General features: G+C 38.2%; 1 protein-coding gene across 8 annotated transcripts in view; it reads left to right on the forward strand.

Annotated features, from left to right (window-relative positions):
• Window positions 1-15,060, forward strand: part of OXR1 (oxidation resistance 1) — a 477,474-nt gene that overhangs the window by 345,063 nt on the left and 117,351 nt on the right. For 2 of the 8 annotated variants that reach the window (XM_027849946.1, XM_027849953.1), the window contains exon 1: window positions 5,849-6,065. The exons of 5 other annotated variants lie outside the window; for them this stretch is intronic. In XM_027849946.1, the coding sequence (XP_027705747.1) occupies window positions 5,849-6,065 (217 nt within the window). Of the gene's footprint in view, window positions 1-2,775; window positions 2,838-5,848; window positions 6,066-15,060 lie in introns of those variants that run through there. One more of the 8 variants, XM_027849949.1, reaches the window with a different exon arrangement.

Genomic DNA, 15,060 nt, shown 5'->3' on the forward strand with positions numbered 1-15,060 from the left:
CCACTTAACATAAATTAGATATGGCAATAACAAAATTATAAACATACTCCATTCTCCCCTCACCCACTTTGGTAGCACACTCTCCACTATACCCCCTCAGTCTCTGAGGTAAGTGGTTTTACCCTTAGCACAGTTTCTACATAGTATTGGTTTCACCAAGTTCACATCCAAATGCAACAATGGTTTTGAATAAGTCAAGGTTATTTCAAAGGGTCACTCCTTGCTCCTTAGGGAATTGCTGACTGCAGAACCTTGATATTGGGACTCTGGGTTGCCTGGATCTTTATTGGCTCCTTGAGGTTCTTTCTCTTGTCATTTTGAAACTTTCAGGGTCATAGTTCAAAACCCTTCACCTAAAACAGAAAAGAACAAATATACAGAGACTCAGATTCAAGACCTGGGTTACATGGCAGCCTCAGTGGGGAGGTCACAAGGACTCTCTTTCCTTATAGCATTATCTCTTACCAGACCCCACCACTGGGGTCAAACCAAGACCAAACCACCAAAGAAAAAATGGCTGGTCAGTAATGCCTTTTTTTAAAGGCATCCTCACCCAGTTGTACCTCTGCAGCCAATTGAAAAGCCTTCTTCTAACTACATTGTTAACAGACAAGAACCATTCACTGTTATCTACGTGTTCTCCAGGATCTCTTTAAAGGACTTCCATTACATACCCGTCATCACAACTCTTATGGGAATAGGCTCTCCAGACTCTCTCCCATGGGGAATTTGCATCAGCTGAGTCTCCTGATAGGCTCTGCACACTGGTCATCCCCTTGTTACACTAGCAAAAACAATCTTTTAGTAAGTACTTGTTTGTGCAAGTGTTCTAGAAGAGATCTGCCACCCACAAGTCAATACATATAGTTCTAGGTAGAATGTGAAAAGAGCAAAAGAAAGATCCAGACAAAGAGATTTAGGAAAATTTGAAGAGAATTCAATTTTAACTGAGAAAACTTCAAAGCTCTGAGTTGGGCTTTGAAGGAAGGCTTTTTGAAGGAAGAATATACTTCATTAATTAATTTAAGTCATAGGGGGAGGTCCTGTACAAATGCGTAGAAGCAAAAGAGTATAGCCAAAGATCAGGGAACAGCTAGCAATATGATTGTGCTGGAGGATAGAGTGTATGAATGAGGAAGAATGTGAAAAATGGCTACCTTGGAGCTGGATTCTGAAAGGCTTTAAATACCAGGCTGAAGAGTTTGTAGTTCAGCTTAGAGGAAATGGGGTGCCATTAGAAATGTTTGAGCCAGGAAGAGACATGCTCAAGATCTGTGCTTTCTGACAAATAATCTTGGCTGCAGTGTGAAGGATGGATTGGACAGGGAAGGGACTGGAACAAGGAGACTAATTAACAGGTCTTTAAAATTGTGAAATCAAAAGGATTCCTGTAGCTCAACTGAACATGTTTGGTTATTCATCTGCTGTTGAAAAAGGTCCTAATTTGTGTACCTGCCGAATATGTGAGTAGGAAAAGAAATTATTTGTATTAAACTCTTTCTTGTTAAATTGTTCTGTATTTAGTGTTCATTACTGACACATCCTTAAATTAATACAATTGACTCTGACAGTATCTGTGATAGTCAGTGGAAAAGATGAGGGAAATTGGCCTCAAAACAGTGCCCTTGTCAGTAATATTTGCACAACAGAAGGAAGAAAGTATGCACACATATACTAAAACTTGAGTGGTGAGGGTAGAATGTAACAGAGGGAGAAGGGTACGGACATCATGCATTTTAAACTATTGTTAGATTGCTCCTTTACTATTGTTATTGCTGTTTAGCCTGAACCTTTTATTTCATTTGATTTGTGGAAACTCACTCCCTAAATAAATTGGTTACACACAAGTGACTACTTAGGTAGATAATGGGTCCTACAGTAAATAATAGTTGATTATTGTCATAATCCTATGGACTGTGGACTCTAGCTTGTACTTTTCCACTTTTCTTAACAAAAGATTGGGGTGGCTGTAAATGTGTAACTTTAATCAAGTGCAACAAGTTGAAAAGCAAATATAGGATTCTGAAATATACAGACAGAACCTATCAACATTGATCTGGGGATGTTTGAGGGTAAGGGATATTCCTGGGAAAATATAAATGTTGGATAAATTTGGGGCCTAAGAAGAGGAAATTAAGCCAATTTCCATAGCCCCGATTAACACTCAAGTTTTTAGAATTAAATTTTTCTAAAAAACTTAAATATTGATCATCACTCCAATCAACTATAAGGTTTCTTATTAACTATGCATGTACATTTGAAAACTGAATGAGAATGATGTGCTTTACACATTCACCAACCCGTTGTTATGCAAACAATTTTCCATCTTTATAGTCATTATTATTTGGTTCTGCCTTTTTTCACTTTTTGTTATTTAAATGAACAAATAAATGAAAAAAGCTTTTATTAAGTACTAAGTGTGCTCCTAGCCCTGTGCTAAGAATTGGGGGCACAAACATAATATCAAATACTGTTTTCCTTGCCTTGGAAGGAGCTTACATTCCAATAAGGGGTGACAAAACATATAGGTGTCTGATAGTCTGGGATGCATAATGAAATGGACTGACACACTCTTCTTTGTAGCTATAACAGATATGATTTTGATCACGGTTTGAAAAGAGGAAGTGAGGTTGGGCACAGAGGACACAAGTACAGTGGGAAGGCAGCTGCTGGGAGGGAAGACAGGAAGAAGAGCATGCCTGGAGACAGTGCTCGATGTCACGGGGCACTGAAGTAACTGACAGTTGTGGGGGAGAAGGAGAGCAGCATGACAGATTCTGGAATCCTCTCGGGCATGATTTCTAGTGTGGTAAATGAGGTTGCTAGTGAGAAGTTCAGTAAGTAATTCATGATTTCTTTTTTCCTCCATTCTTCTTATCTTAATTGCATTATAGTATTTCATTAAATTTCTCTATCACAATTGAACCATTCCCCATAATCAAACATTTAGGTTGCTTCCGGTTTTGCTTTGTTTTTGCAATTCTGCATATAGTACCTCAGCTTGCAGGGTGGGTCCCTAAGACAGTTTACCAGCATTTAAGGTATCCTACAGGTCCAAATCCACTAAAACTATAGGTCAAGAGCCACTAGCAACACTGTTACTGTTAACAATCATACCAATATTTTCACTGATTCAAAGCAAAGATAATTAACTAAAAGACATAGTAAGAAAAGTTGGAATAAAACATTTCCCCCAGTAAACCTGGCACATACTGCAATTTCATGCTTAGAGAGAATTTTTGATCCATCTTACGCCTCCTGTTTTTTTAGAAAATAATGTATTAATAAGGTTTTTTGCTAAGGCAAAAAAACTCCAACCAAATCAAAATAAAATAATTTTAGGAACAAGAATTTCACCTCAGTTATTCAAAATTTCACTTCAGAAGTTTGTTTATTGCATACAGCTTAGTAAGCCCATGTAAGGATGATTTAGAAGTAGCCCTAGTTGCTTAGCCTTATCTTAGAAAGCAGAGGTTAGGAAGGGAACCAATCCAATAATAACTAAAGATGAAAGTGATGGAAGGGAGTGATTGTCGGTTGAGAGAAAAGAAACTGATGAGATAAAATGTTAGAGAGATGAATGGAAACACTGTATTAAAAATTTGTGATAGGAATTCAGAAATTTTTAAGGATTTTCTTGACTGGACTGCCTAGAATGTTTACTCTTTCTGTTAACATAAGCAACTGCAAATCACAGACTCTCTGGGGTTCAGATGGCTAAAGCCCTGGGCCCAGAGTCAGACCGGACTTCAAATCCAGCCTGAGACACAACCTCAAGTCTACCTCAGTTTCTTCAGCTGTATTTAACAGCTGGGATAATAATAGTAGCTATTTCTCTGGGTGATTGTGAGGATGAAATAAGATAATATTTGTAAAGCACTTAGCACAATACCTGGCACATAGTAGGCACTTAATAAATGCTTGCTTCCTCCCTCTCCTTGACTTCTGAGGTCCCTTCCAGTTCCAGCTCTAAGCTCCTATGTCCAATCAAGTATCTTGGACTTCTGTGACATCAACAACTTCAGAATTTTCATGATGTGATTTCCTCACAGCTTAGATCTCAGTTCCACACCAGGGTTTGTGAACTTGTTTTTATTGTTAATAGTTTGATAACTGTATTCTGTATAATTGAACATAATTAATTTCAATTTATTTAAATGCATATAATTGGTTTCTTTTTGTAATACTCTATGTTTTATTTTATATATTTGAAAACATTATTCTGAGATCACCTCCAATTTATCCTGTATATATCTTGCTGTACAACCCTTTACTTGTGGTCTATTCCAGTAGATTGTAAGCTTCTTGATGACAAGGTCTGTTTTTACCTTTCTTTGTATACACAGAACTTAACACAGTTAAATGCTTGACTTTGACTTTCCTTAAGAAGGAAGGAGAACATAGGCTTGCCAAAAGGGTCCAGACAAAAAGAACAAAAACAAAACTAAGAACCCCTGCTCTACACCTTAGCAGTTGGGGTAGAAAAATACATCTTCCTGTAGTCAATCTGATGATGAGCATCTTTGAGTTTTCAGACACTGATTTCAGATGGTTTTCACTAGGCTTCTCCAGGTTGACAGAACTTGCCAGAATTTGCTTTTCCCTGACATGGCCTTCAAGAGCTCTGGGTCACCTCAGGAGAACTTTAACAACAATGGAGTTTTAAAAATCTTTTCTAAAATTTAAGAACTTTTTTTTTCTTGTAATCTGCTGGGGGGGGCACTTTCCCTTTTAAAAAACAAGATTTTTGCTAATTCCTTTCAACAAAAAATAAAATAAAAATTCAAACACTCACATAAGTGGTGAGGTAAGACCAGAAACCCCTAAAAAATAAACTATGGAGTCAAATCTATTACATATTTCTGACTGAAGGGGCGCAGCCCCTAAGAGGATGATTAAAATCTTAACAAAATTAGATTTTGCAGGGTGCTTAGTCTTAACAAAATTAGATTTTGCAGGATGTTTAAGAAAATTAAAAACAAAATCTTTCATATGAATCCAAATATACTACTGCGAGTTATAACAAGTATTGCTTTGTTTTAAAAAGAATGACAACTTAGTTCATAGTAAGCGTTTAACATATGCTTGTTAACTTGAGAAAGGCAGCTAGTTTTCGCTGAACTAGTTTTTAAAGCGTGGCTTCAACTTAGGTTGCTGTTGTTTTCTGAGTTTTATTTCACTTCGCAAATGTATTTCATTAGGATTGGAAGGCTGAGCAAGAACTGAGAAAGCAAAGCCTTACTTAACCACGTCCGCGCCGCCTGGCCCGCCATCCGTCCCCAGAGACTCAGCCGTACCCAGTGCCTTCCACCCCTCGGCAGGCTGGCGTCCCAGGACAGGACATTGCCCGAGTCTCCTGCTCAGCCTGGGTCCTTGGCTCCGACTCAGAGGAGGGAGGGGCCCGAGCGCACACCCAGGTCCTCCGGGAAGGTCCACTTAGACGGGGGGAGGGGGGGTGGAAGCGGTGAGTAAAGGTGCAGGGGATCGGATTGGCTCGCGGGAGTCTCTTCCCTGTTCCCTCCACCGGAACTTTCGGGTCAGGACGCGGGCCCTTTAAAAGAGAAGCCCAGGCCCCTCCGGCGCCTGGAACTGGGCGGGTAACAACAACAATTAAAAAACTTTTTCGACAACTTCTGCCGCTTCCGCCCCCTCCGCGGCTGAGTTTCCTGCGCCGCTGCCGCCGCTGCTCTGGCCCGCGGTGCCCCGGGCCCCTTCTCCGTGGGGCGCGGGGGCGCGGGGCTTGCGGCTCTCGGCCTCCGACCCCCTGGCCCCAGACCGTTGGTGGGCGGGCCGCCCCCCGCCGGGGCTCGCCCCGCGACGGCGGCGCCCCCCCAGCCGGGGCGCCGCCATGGAGTACCTGAGCACGTTGACCGGCAAGGGCAGTCGCCTGCTGCGGGGCACGGCCAACCGCCTGTGGGGGCTCGGCAGCGGCGTGGTCGGGGGCAGCGCGAGTCGGCCGGTGTGCTTCGAGGATTACCTGAGGGAGGAGACCCAGGCGTCGGCCGAGCCCGAGCTCGGGCCCTCGACCAGCTGTGTAGGGTTTTCGCCTTTCCTCCAAGGACAGGGTGAGGCGCGGCGGGGGGCGGGGGGCGTGGAGGTGACGGGACCGCAACCCGTGCGTGTTTGTGCAGGGGTTTTGTGTGTGTGTGTGTGTGTGTATGTATATGAATGTGTAAGAATCCTGGCCATCAAGTGTGTGCGTGTGTGTATTTGTGAATATGTAGGAATCCTGGCCACTAGCAGTGTGTGTGTGTGTGTGCAGGAATCCTCACCTGCAGGGGTGTGCATGTGCCTGCATGTACAGGAATCCTGGCCTTATGTGTAGTGTGTATGTGTGTTTCTCTGTGTGTGCAAGATTCTTGACTAGCACAACTAGGGTCTGTCTGGTGTTGAGGAATGAAAAGAGCCTGTTGAAGGACAAGTTTGTGGGGAGGGCATACCCAAGCTCTGTGCGTGAAGGTGTTTAATGGGTCAGAGGGTTCTTAACCCACAGTACATGACCTTGTTTAAAAATATGTATGTGTGTGTGTGTTTATACATATATATATGCATACTTGTATTTAGTATAATTGGTTTTCTTTGTAGTACTATATATTTTATGCATTTTAAAATGTTACTCTGAAAAGTGGTCCTTAGACTTCACCAGACTGTGAAAGGCATCCTTGGCATAAAAAACATTATTAAAAAAAAACAAAACACCACCCTAATTAGTATCTTTTGCCCTGTAGTCCAGCTTTCCCTACTTTACAGGCTTTATTTACCAAGCCCAGTACAAGGATACTGGGGAAAAAAAACCTCTGAGACCTTTGAAATGAAAGTAAACACTATACAACAAGGGTTCATAACCTGGGGTCCTTGACCTCATATTTTTTTTTAAATTTTGTTAGTTACATTTTAGTATAATTTATTTCCTTTGCAATTCTATGTATTTTTTTTTAAATTTTACACATTCAAAGTCGTCATTCTGAGGAGGGGTGGATAGGTTTCATCAGACTGCCAAATGGGTTCATGACATAAGAAAGGTTACATATACATTCCTGATTGTATAAATGATATAAGTTTAAATGAGTCCTACTGTCTCGAAGTGGCTAGAATTTTCAACTCCTTTACCCATTGTTAGTAACAACTATGGGGAATTTATTGCCACTGTACTTTCATCACAATGGCTGTGTTTCGTATTCTTTATATTTTAGTATGATAACAATATTCATGCTTTTGAGGAAACTGGAGAAAATTTGTATATAAAATAAAATTATGTTTAGTATTTATTTCTCTGGTTTTCTCCTCTGTGGTCTAATTCTGCAAAAAATTCTTCTCTGTTAATCTTCTGCTGGTTGGCTCAACTACCTTTAAATAAATAAACTGCCTTTAAATAAAATCCTTAAGTATCAGATTATTAATAGTTTGAATTAATTCATGATCATTAGATGATAATATTGATACCTACAGAATTTATAATTACTGTTAAACTTGCTCTTGTACCTTGAACATTGTAAAGGCGTTTTAAAGAAAAGTTATTGGATGGAATGGAACTCTGGATTTTAATATGGCTACTAGTTTAAATTAATATGCCTGGTAGATTCGGGCATTTTAGTCCATATGACCCTGAAATCTGAAGCCACTCTTATTTTCCATTCTTTGCCACTTGTATACATATGTAAATGAGTAGTATAACTAAATAAGTAGTATAACTAAATAATGATATATTTATACTCTGTGATGTCATTTGTTTGAATACTCTCTATATAAATGCAGATAATAAACCATCTGGTATGACCGCTTTCCATATCTTCCAATAAATCTACTTTACGTACTTGGTTTCTTTCTCACTCTCTTGACATAGCTTAGATACCATTGGGGCCTTTCAATGGTTCATGTAAATTATTGTATTACCAGTAATATGCCACTTTATCAACTTTTGTGTCATCCCTAATTTTGGTTCTTAGAAGACTTGCTAGTCAAGTTAGTTATTTTAAGAAGGATTTATTAAGCACTTGCTATACCAGGTCCTGTGCTAAGCAAGTACTCCCAATGGGTACAGAGGAAGGCCAAAACACAGTCATTGCCCTCAAGTAGGTTATGTTGTAATTGTACAATTACAACATAACTGTACATAAAAGACATATATATCTATATATAGAGAGAAAGAGACAGAGAGAAAGAGAAAGAGAGTGTGTGTGTAAAGGAGACATACCATACTCTCAGAAGGAAGGCACTGGCCTTGGTTAAGGAAGAGGGGAGAAGAGCTGGAGACAGGCCTTCTGCAGATTGTGGGATTTAAGTTTAGTCTTGAAAGAAGCTAGAAAAGACAGGAAGCAAAGGAAGAAAAATCCCAACTATAGGGGACAGCCAGTGGAAAGGCATAGAGTCAGAAGATGGAATGCCCTGGATAAGTTGCATCCTGAAGGTGAATGTCTGGATCATAGAGTGTATGGAAGAGCGTGAAATATAAGAAGATTGTAAAGGTAAGAAGGGTCCAGGTTGTAAAGGACTTTAAAAGGCATTCAGATGATTTTCTATTTGTTCCTGGTCATAATAGAGAGCCACTGGGGTTTATTGAGTATGGGAGGGTGACATGGTTAGACCTGCACTTTAGGAAGATCACTTTGGCAGCTGAGTAGAGAATGGACTAGAGTGGGGAAAGACTTGAGGCAGGGAGACCAATCAGAAGGCTATTACAGTAATCCAAGTATGAGCTGAAGAAGGCCTGCACCAGAGTAGTGTAGGTGTGAGTGAAGAGAAGGGTGTGTGTGTGTCTGTGTCTGTGTCTGTGTCTGTGTCTGTGTGTCTGTATACATGTATGTATACACACACACATATATCCAAGAGATGTGAATGGAGAAATGACAAAACTTAACAGGTTGGATATGTGGTACAAGTGTGAGAGAAAAGTTGATTGACATTGAGGTTGGGAGCTTAGGTGACTATGAGGGCTGGGGTGCGCTTGATAATATTAGGGAAGTTTGGGAAGAGGTTTTATTTTGAGAAAGAGCTTTATTTTGGACATGCTGAGTTTGTGATGTCCAAGAGGCAAGATGATGATACAGGATGAATTCAGGAGAGAAATTAGGGCTAGATATAATGATATGAGCATTAATATTGCATAGCAGATGCTTAATATGTGTTTGTTGACTGACTCACTGATGAAAAGATTATTTATATTATTTAAAGTGGGCCTTTGTTTCAATAAGAACCATGGAGTCATTAAAAGAACTTAGAAATTTCCCAAGGGCAACTCAGTCTGCATCTCTCCTATTCACTGCTCATTTGCAGTATCTGTTCTAGTCCAGACAGTAGACTTGGTTTTTCCTTTGGAAATTGTTTTTCAGAAGTCTTTTAAGTAATTATGATTTTCATTTGGGAGATTCTACAATGTCTCATAGTTAGATGCAGTTAGCACAAGTCATCTGGAAACAGGAGCGCCTGGAGGACCTCAACAACATCTATAAAGAATCCCTTTTTTTGTTTTAGACTCTGGATCCTTCATGTTAGTTGTCACTTGGTGAGCATACATATCCCTGTTTCCTGACTCACTTAATGATGATGATAAGAAAACTATAAAACAAAGTTATATTTCTGTTAGAGCTTTCAAAGAAAGTTGTTGGAGGAGAACCTTTAAGGCAATATTTTTATCTATTGCATCAAATACTTTATATATAGTTAGTAAACAGCATGCAATGTGGAACTTTTATTTTCAACACTTGTAAATTAATTGTGTCAATAAAGATTTGGTATGCTGTACAATTTTCTTTGAGAAAGCCTGCGGGTTCCTTTCTTATAACTTTAACAAGGGTGCCATCAATGTGCGTAAGTTAATTCTCACAAAAATTTTATAGAGAGGAAAAAATAGACACATGGTTTGCTTGATCTCTCTTTTTGTTTGGTTAATAAGCTCTGAGAATTTTTCCAGGGCTTTGACATCTTCCACTCTTTCAGATACCTTGAGAATCAGTCCTTTAGCAACTTCAAAATTTCATCGCCACCATCACTGAGTCTCCCTGGACAGTAATTGGTCTAATCTTAATGCTTTTCTTGTCTCTTTCAGTACCAGTTTTACTTTTTCATGCAGCACATCTGGGACTATGCTCTTAGAATTTACAAATGTTGTATTGTGATGTTTCTAGATTTCTATCCTTGCTCATTAAAAATTTCTGTTATTAAAAACTCTTTACAGATCTTTTCCATTTTTATTCTGTTTGTACTAATGGTTTCATCTTTAAATGTGCTTGGAATGGCTTTACTAGTTGGGTCTCTTGCCAAGTTTTCTTTAAATTTGTTCTTCTCTCCACTGCTTCTTTACTGTTTTATGAAGCAATAATACTCATAATCTTCCACTATTCTCCCCTGTTAGATTTTATAAATGAATGTGTATTCTTTGCCAGTGTTGCCTTTGGCTGCCATATCATTCTGCTTGGCAAGGAGATCAAGTATTAGCTGACTGAAGCAGTTTCTGTGTTCCTTTGGTTTTGGTGCAGTAGAAGGAGCTTTAGAATTAAGAGTTTGGAGTTATTTGAATGCCAGTCCTGCTAATTGTAACTTGTATGACCTTAGGGAAGTAATTTAATTTAGCAGGGTCTTTCTCCATTGTATCTTTTAGCTCTAAAACTATGATCACTTTTATGCAGTTGATTTTCACTTGTTAAGCTTTCTTAGTAAATGGTTATAATATTGTCAATGTCCATTCCCTCACCCATTTCCCATGTGGGGTGCCAGTCTCTGCAGTGGAAATCTGTGTTCATCAAAATACAATATTCTACCATAAGATACCCAACCTGGTACATTCTCTCAATTGAATATGACTTGCAGTTTCTCACCTCCATACTTTTTTGTTCATGCTGTCATATCCCTTTGTCTGGAATACTCTTCTTTATTATCTTTGCCTACTGAATTCCTGTCCTATTCAAATTCCCACTTCTTTCATGAAGCTTAACTTAATTATGTTTATTTTTGTTTCATAGTTTGATATTTATGTGTTGCATAGATGAGAGGTTCCAAGAGGGTAAAATATCAAAAGAATAGGAAAAAGTATCGTTATTATTACTCCAAAAAAGCAACTGTCAACTTTTATGCCTATTTTTTAATATCAGTAAAATCTTTGAGAATATTCTTAGTAGGTCATTTACTCACTAAGGATAGCCCTATATATGTCCCCTTCTCTCCTCTGACACTGCTACCACTCTAGTGCAGGCCCTCATCACCTCACTTAGATCACGTTGATTACTGCAATAGCCTGCTTGGCAATGGGGGGAGGAATATGCAGTGTAGGGGCTGTCTGGTTGCCTTAAGTCTTTCCATACTTCAATCCATACTTCCTTTAGCCACCATAGTAATTTTCCTAAAGCTCAGGTCTGACCATGTCACACCCCTACTCATTAAACTCTAGGGACTCCTTAAGGGATCAAGGACCTAATACAAACTGGTTTGTTTGGCATCAAAGCCCTTCATAACCTAGCTCCCTCCTACCTTTTTAAATACTCTTTGATCCAATGACACTGGTCTGGTCTTCTGGCCTTTCTATAAACACTCCACCTCTTGGCCCCTGGCATTTTCTCTGTCTGTCTGTCATGCTAGGTATGCTCTTCTTCCTAAACTTTGCTTCCTGGCTTCCCTGACTTCCTTTTGTCCCAGCTAAAATCCTGTCTTCTACAGGAAGCCTTTTCCAACCCCTCTTAATTCTAGTGCCTTCTCTTTTAAATTATTTCCTATTTATCCCGTATATAACATTTTTTGTATGTATTTATTTGCTTGTCTCTCCCATGAGATTGTTAACTCCTTAGGGACTGTCTCTTGCTTCTTTTTCTGTCTCCAGCATTTAGCACAATGCCTGACTCATAGTAGGTGCTTAATAAGTGTTTATTGAGTTACTGAAAATTCAAGAAGGGAATAGTCAGGCTTTTTCAGATTTGTTTCTATAACAGTCATAACTTTAGTAACAGTTGACTGATGGGGGAATATAAGAAAAGCATTTGACTTTATTGAGCAAAATGCAGTATTGATTAATAATAATAGACTTATGTTCCTTAAAGGCATTTGCCACTATTATGGAGTTTATTTTCAAAGAGTACAAATAAGAGGATTCTGTGCCAATAAATGTAACAGTTCACATAGAAAAATCCAAGTGGGTGAAGAATGTTTATTATTTAGTTATTAGAAAAAGTTGAATGAGTTAATCCAGCTCAATCTGTATGTCCCTCTGTCTGTCTATCTCATCAGTGTTTTTTAACTTGAATAGATAGGCACTACAGATACAAGAGGAACTCGGTTCAAAGAGAGCGCATTTGGGAATTTGTGCCGTGCCCTCATGTAGGAGAGGGAATGGCCTTGTTTTGCTTGTCCACAGAAGGGAGTTTTAGTATTCTAATCTTCCCTTTATTCCTTAGAATAATGCCTGGGATTTCATCTAAAAAAAAAGAAATAGTATAAAATTAAATTTTATTTTATATTTTTTAAAAATAGATTTTAATTGCAACTATACACTAAGAACAGTGAATTAAATGTTAAGGGTTTTGGTTTTTTTCTGTAGCATTTCTAACAAAATTGTGTAATAGCACCATAAAATATCCTTTATTTCACATTTCAGTTTTGCCAGGTATCATAAAAAGAGTCATTGTTGCAAAACTCTTTGAAAGCTCCATGAGTTTTCCCCAAAACTTCCACAACTCTTGAATATTCAAGTAGTTCCCTTTGGAATAATAATAGTTTATATAATATGTTAAAGTTTGCAAAATATTGCAAATATGATATCTCTTTTGGTATTGACAACCATTCTGTGTGATAGGTTCTATTATTATTCTCATTTTATAGGTGAAGAAGCTGAGACTGAGAAATGTTAGTGAATTGTCTGGGTCAAACAGATAGGGAACCATCTGAGGCAGGATTTGAACTTGTCTCTCTAAGCCCAAGTCTGCTCTATCTACCGTACCTATGCTGTTATCCTTGTTGATAGTCTTGCCCTTAGTTGTTAGTTACTATAACTATCAGCTTATCATTTGACAGTCATCATTATTGATGATAAATACTGTGGTATTGTATAAAATTAGAAGAATTTAGAATTTTAAATTTTCAACTTCCCAGTATTTTTCAACTTTCAGTATAAAAAACTTATTAAACCAGTGCCAAAATATTTTTTTTTTTAATTATTCATGCTTTATGTTGTGACTTCTGTATTATCAGCCGCAAACATTCAGTTTTGTTTTTTGGAGCCCTCAGATTTTTACTTTTATATATAAGCAAAGCCTTTAGTTTTTTTGTTACCATGCATTTCCTACCAGGAAACATAGTTAATTACCTGATTTTTCCATGAGTTCAATCTCAAAATCTCTTTTTCTAATATCCTTATGTAATTTCAGTTTTTTCTTGGAAAATGACCATACTTTCAGGCCTGTGTGGTTGATGAGGATCCATTAATTCTAAGATATCACTCCTTCATGTTAATTTTTCCTCAGAATGCTTTAGCTTTGACTTAGATGTCTGCTTTTTATTCTGGATGATATACAGAGTTTTTTTTCCCTATGGGAATGGGACACAAAATATTGATTACTCTGTCATTTAAAAAATTATGAACTTCAGGTCAAGTAATGTTTTCATTTGATACTATGAAATACTGTATCAGTAGTATTTTTCTTTAAATTCATGGTTATTTAGAAAATTATCGAAATGTTTTTAAATAATATAAAATCTGAAAACAAGTTATATTTACAACATCTGACAAAGAAGTGATGGACAGACAACAGTATGGGTTTAGCTAGACACAAATATTAATCAGAGAGGAATATATTTGAGCAGGGTCTAGTTTTATAAGTAGTCGGTTTATAAGTTTATATTTTCATGTTGTGTTAACTTTGGCTTCCCTACGCAACCACTTAGGTGGTGAAGTGGGGATAGAGTTGGAAAACCTAATTTAAGTGCAGGCTGTGACACATACTGACATTTTGGCCTAGGGCACGTCATTTAACTGCACACTAGTACCTTGCAGTCTCTAGGACTAGAAGTGTAGAAAAGTTTATAAATTCTTTGGTAGAAATTTTTATACTGGAAGTTCCCTACACAAGTGGAATCAAAGGTTCAGGGCAAAACAAAATGCAATCTTGTGACTGTGGGAACTTGGCTAGAAAGGTAATGAGGACCCTTTTCATTGTGTTCTGTTCTGGGTAGTACTTTTTTGGAAGGAAACTCATAAGTGCTTCCATTCTAAAACAAAGCCTTCCATTTTGTGAGCACCATTATTTAGTCAGCAGGTCCATTTTCACTAACCAAAGTGTAGCTCTCTGAAAGAGCAATGGTTCTGTGCTTATGGATAGCATTAAAAATGCTGTTTGGTGATAATGATAAGAATTTTTCATCAATCCTAGGAATTAATTACTTTATTAATTAAACAAATATGTACTGGGTAAAAATAAATGAATCATATGAAGGTAACAGGGATAGTGAAAGAATTTGGAATGTTACTATTTAAGTATCAATTGAAGGAATAGGAGATTACTTATCTTAGAGAGGAGACTACCTTTGGGGAGGCGGATAGGATAGCAGTCATCAAGTACTTGAAGGGCTCTCATGTAGAAGAGATTGGAATGGCCTTGTTTTGCTTGTCCACTGAAGGGAGAATAAGTGACAATAGGTGGAAGTAGCAGAGAGGTGGGTTTTAGAGCAATTTTTGCAAAGCTTTGCTAACAACTCTGGCCAGAAGTGTAATGGTTGACTTCCAGAAGTAATCAGTTGTGTATCTCTGTAAGTATTAAAGAGGGAACTTGAAGACTGTCTGTGGGATGCTGTAAATTATATTATTGTTGATCTGTGTTTAGGATTCTCAGTTATAAAATATTAAGGCAGTTAGAACCCAAGAGATTCCAAGTCCAGCAAGCTTGTGACAGTGCCAGAGGAGAGAAAACTCAATATATTCCAAACAGAAATGATTATGTGGAGGGAGGTAGAGGGGATGGAAGAGAAGGAAAGGCATAAGCATTTATACATTGCCTACTATGTGTCAAGCGCTGTGCTTAAGGGCTTTTATAAATACTATCTCATTTGATCCTTATAACAACTATGGAGGAAGTAGGTATT

The sequence above is a fragment of the Vombatus ursinus genome, unplaced genomic scaffold, assembly GCF_900497805.2.
Source record: "Vombatus ursinus unplaced genomic scaffold, bare-nosed wombat genome assembly UNPS02008961.1, whole genome shotgun sequence".
Lineage (NCBI taxonomy): Eukaryota > Metazoa > Chordata > Mammalia > Diprotodontia > Vombatidae > Vombatus > Vombatus ursinus.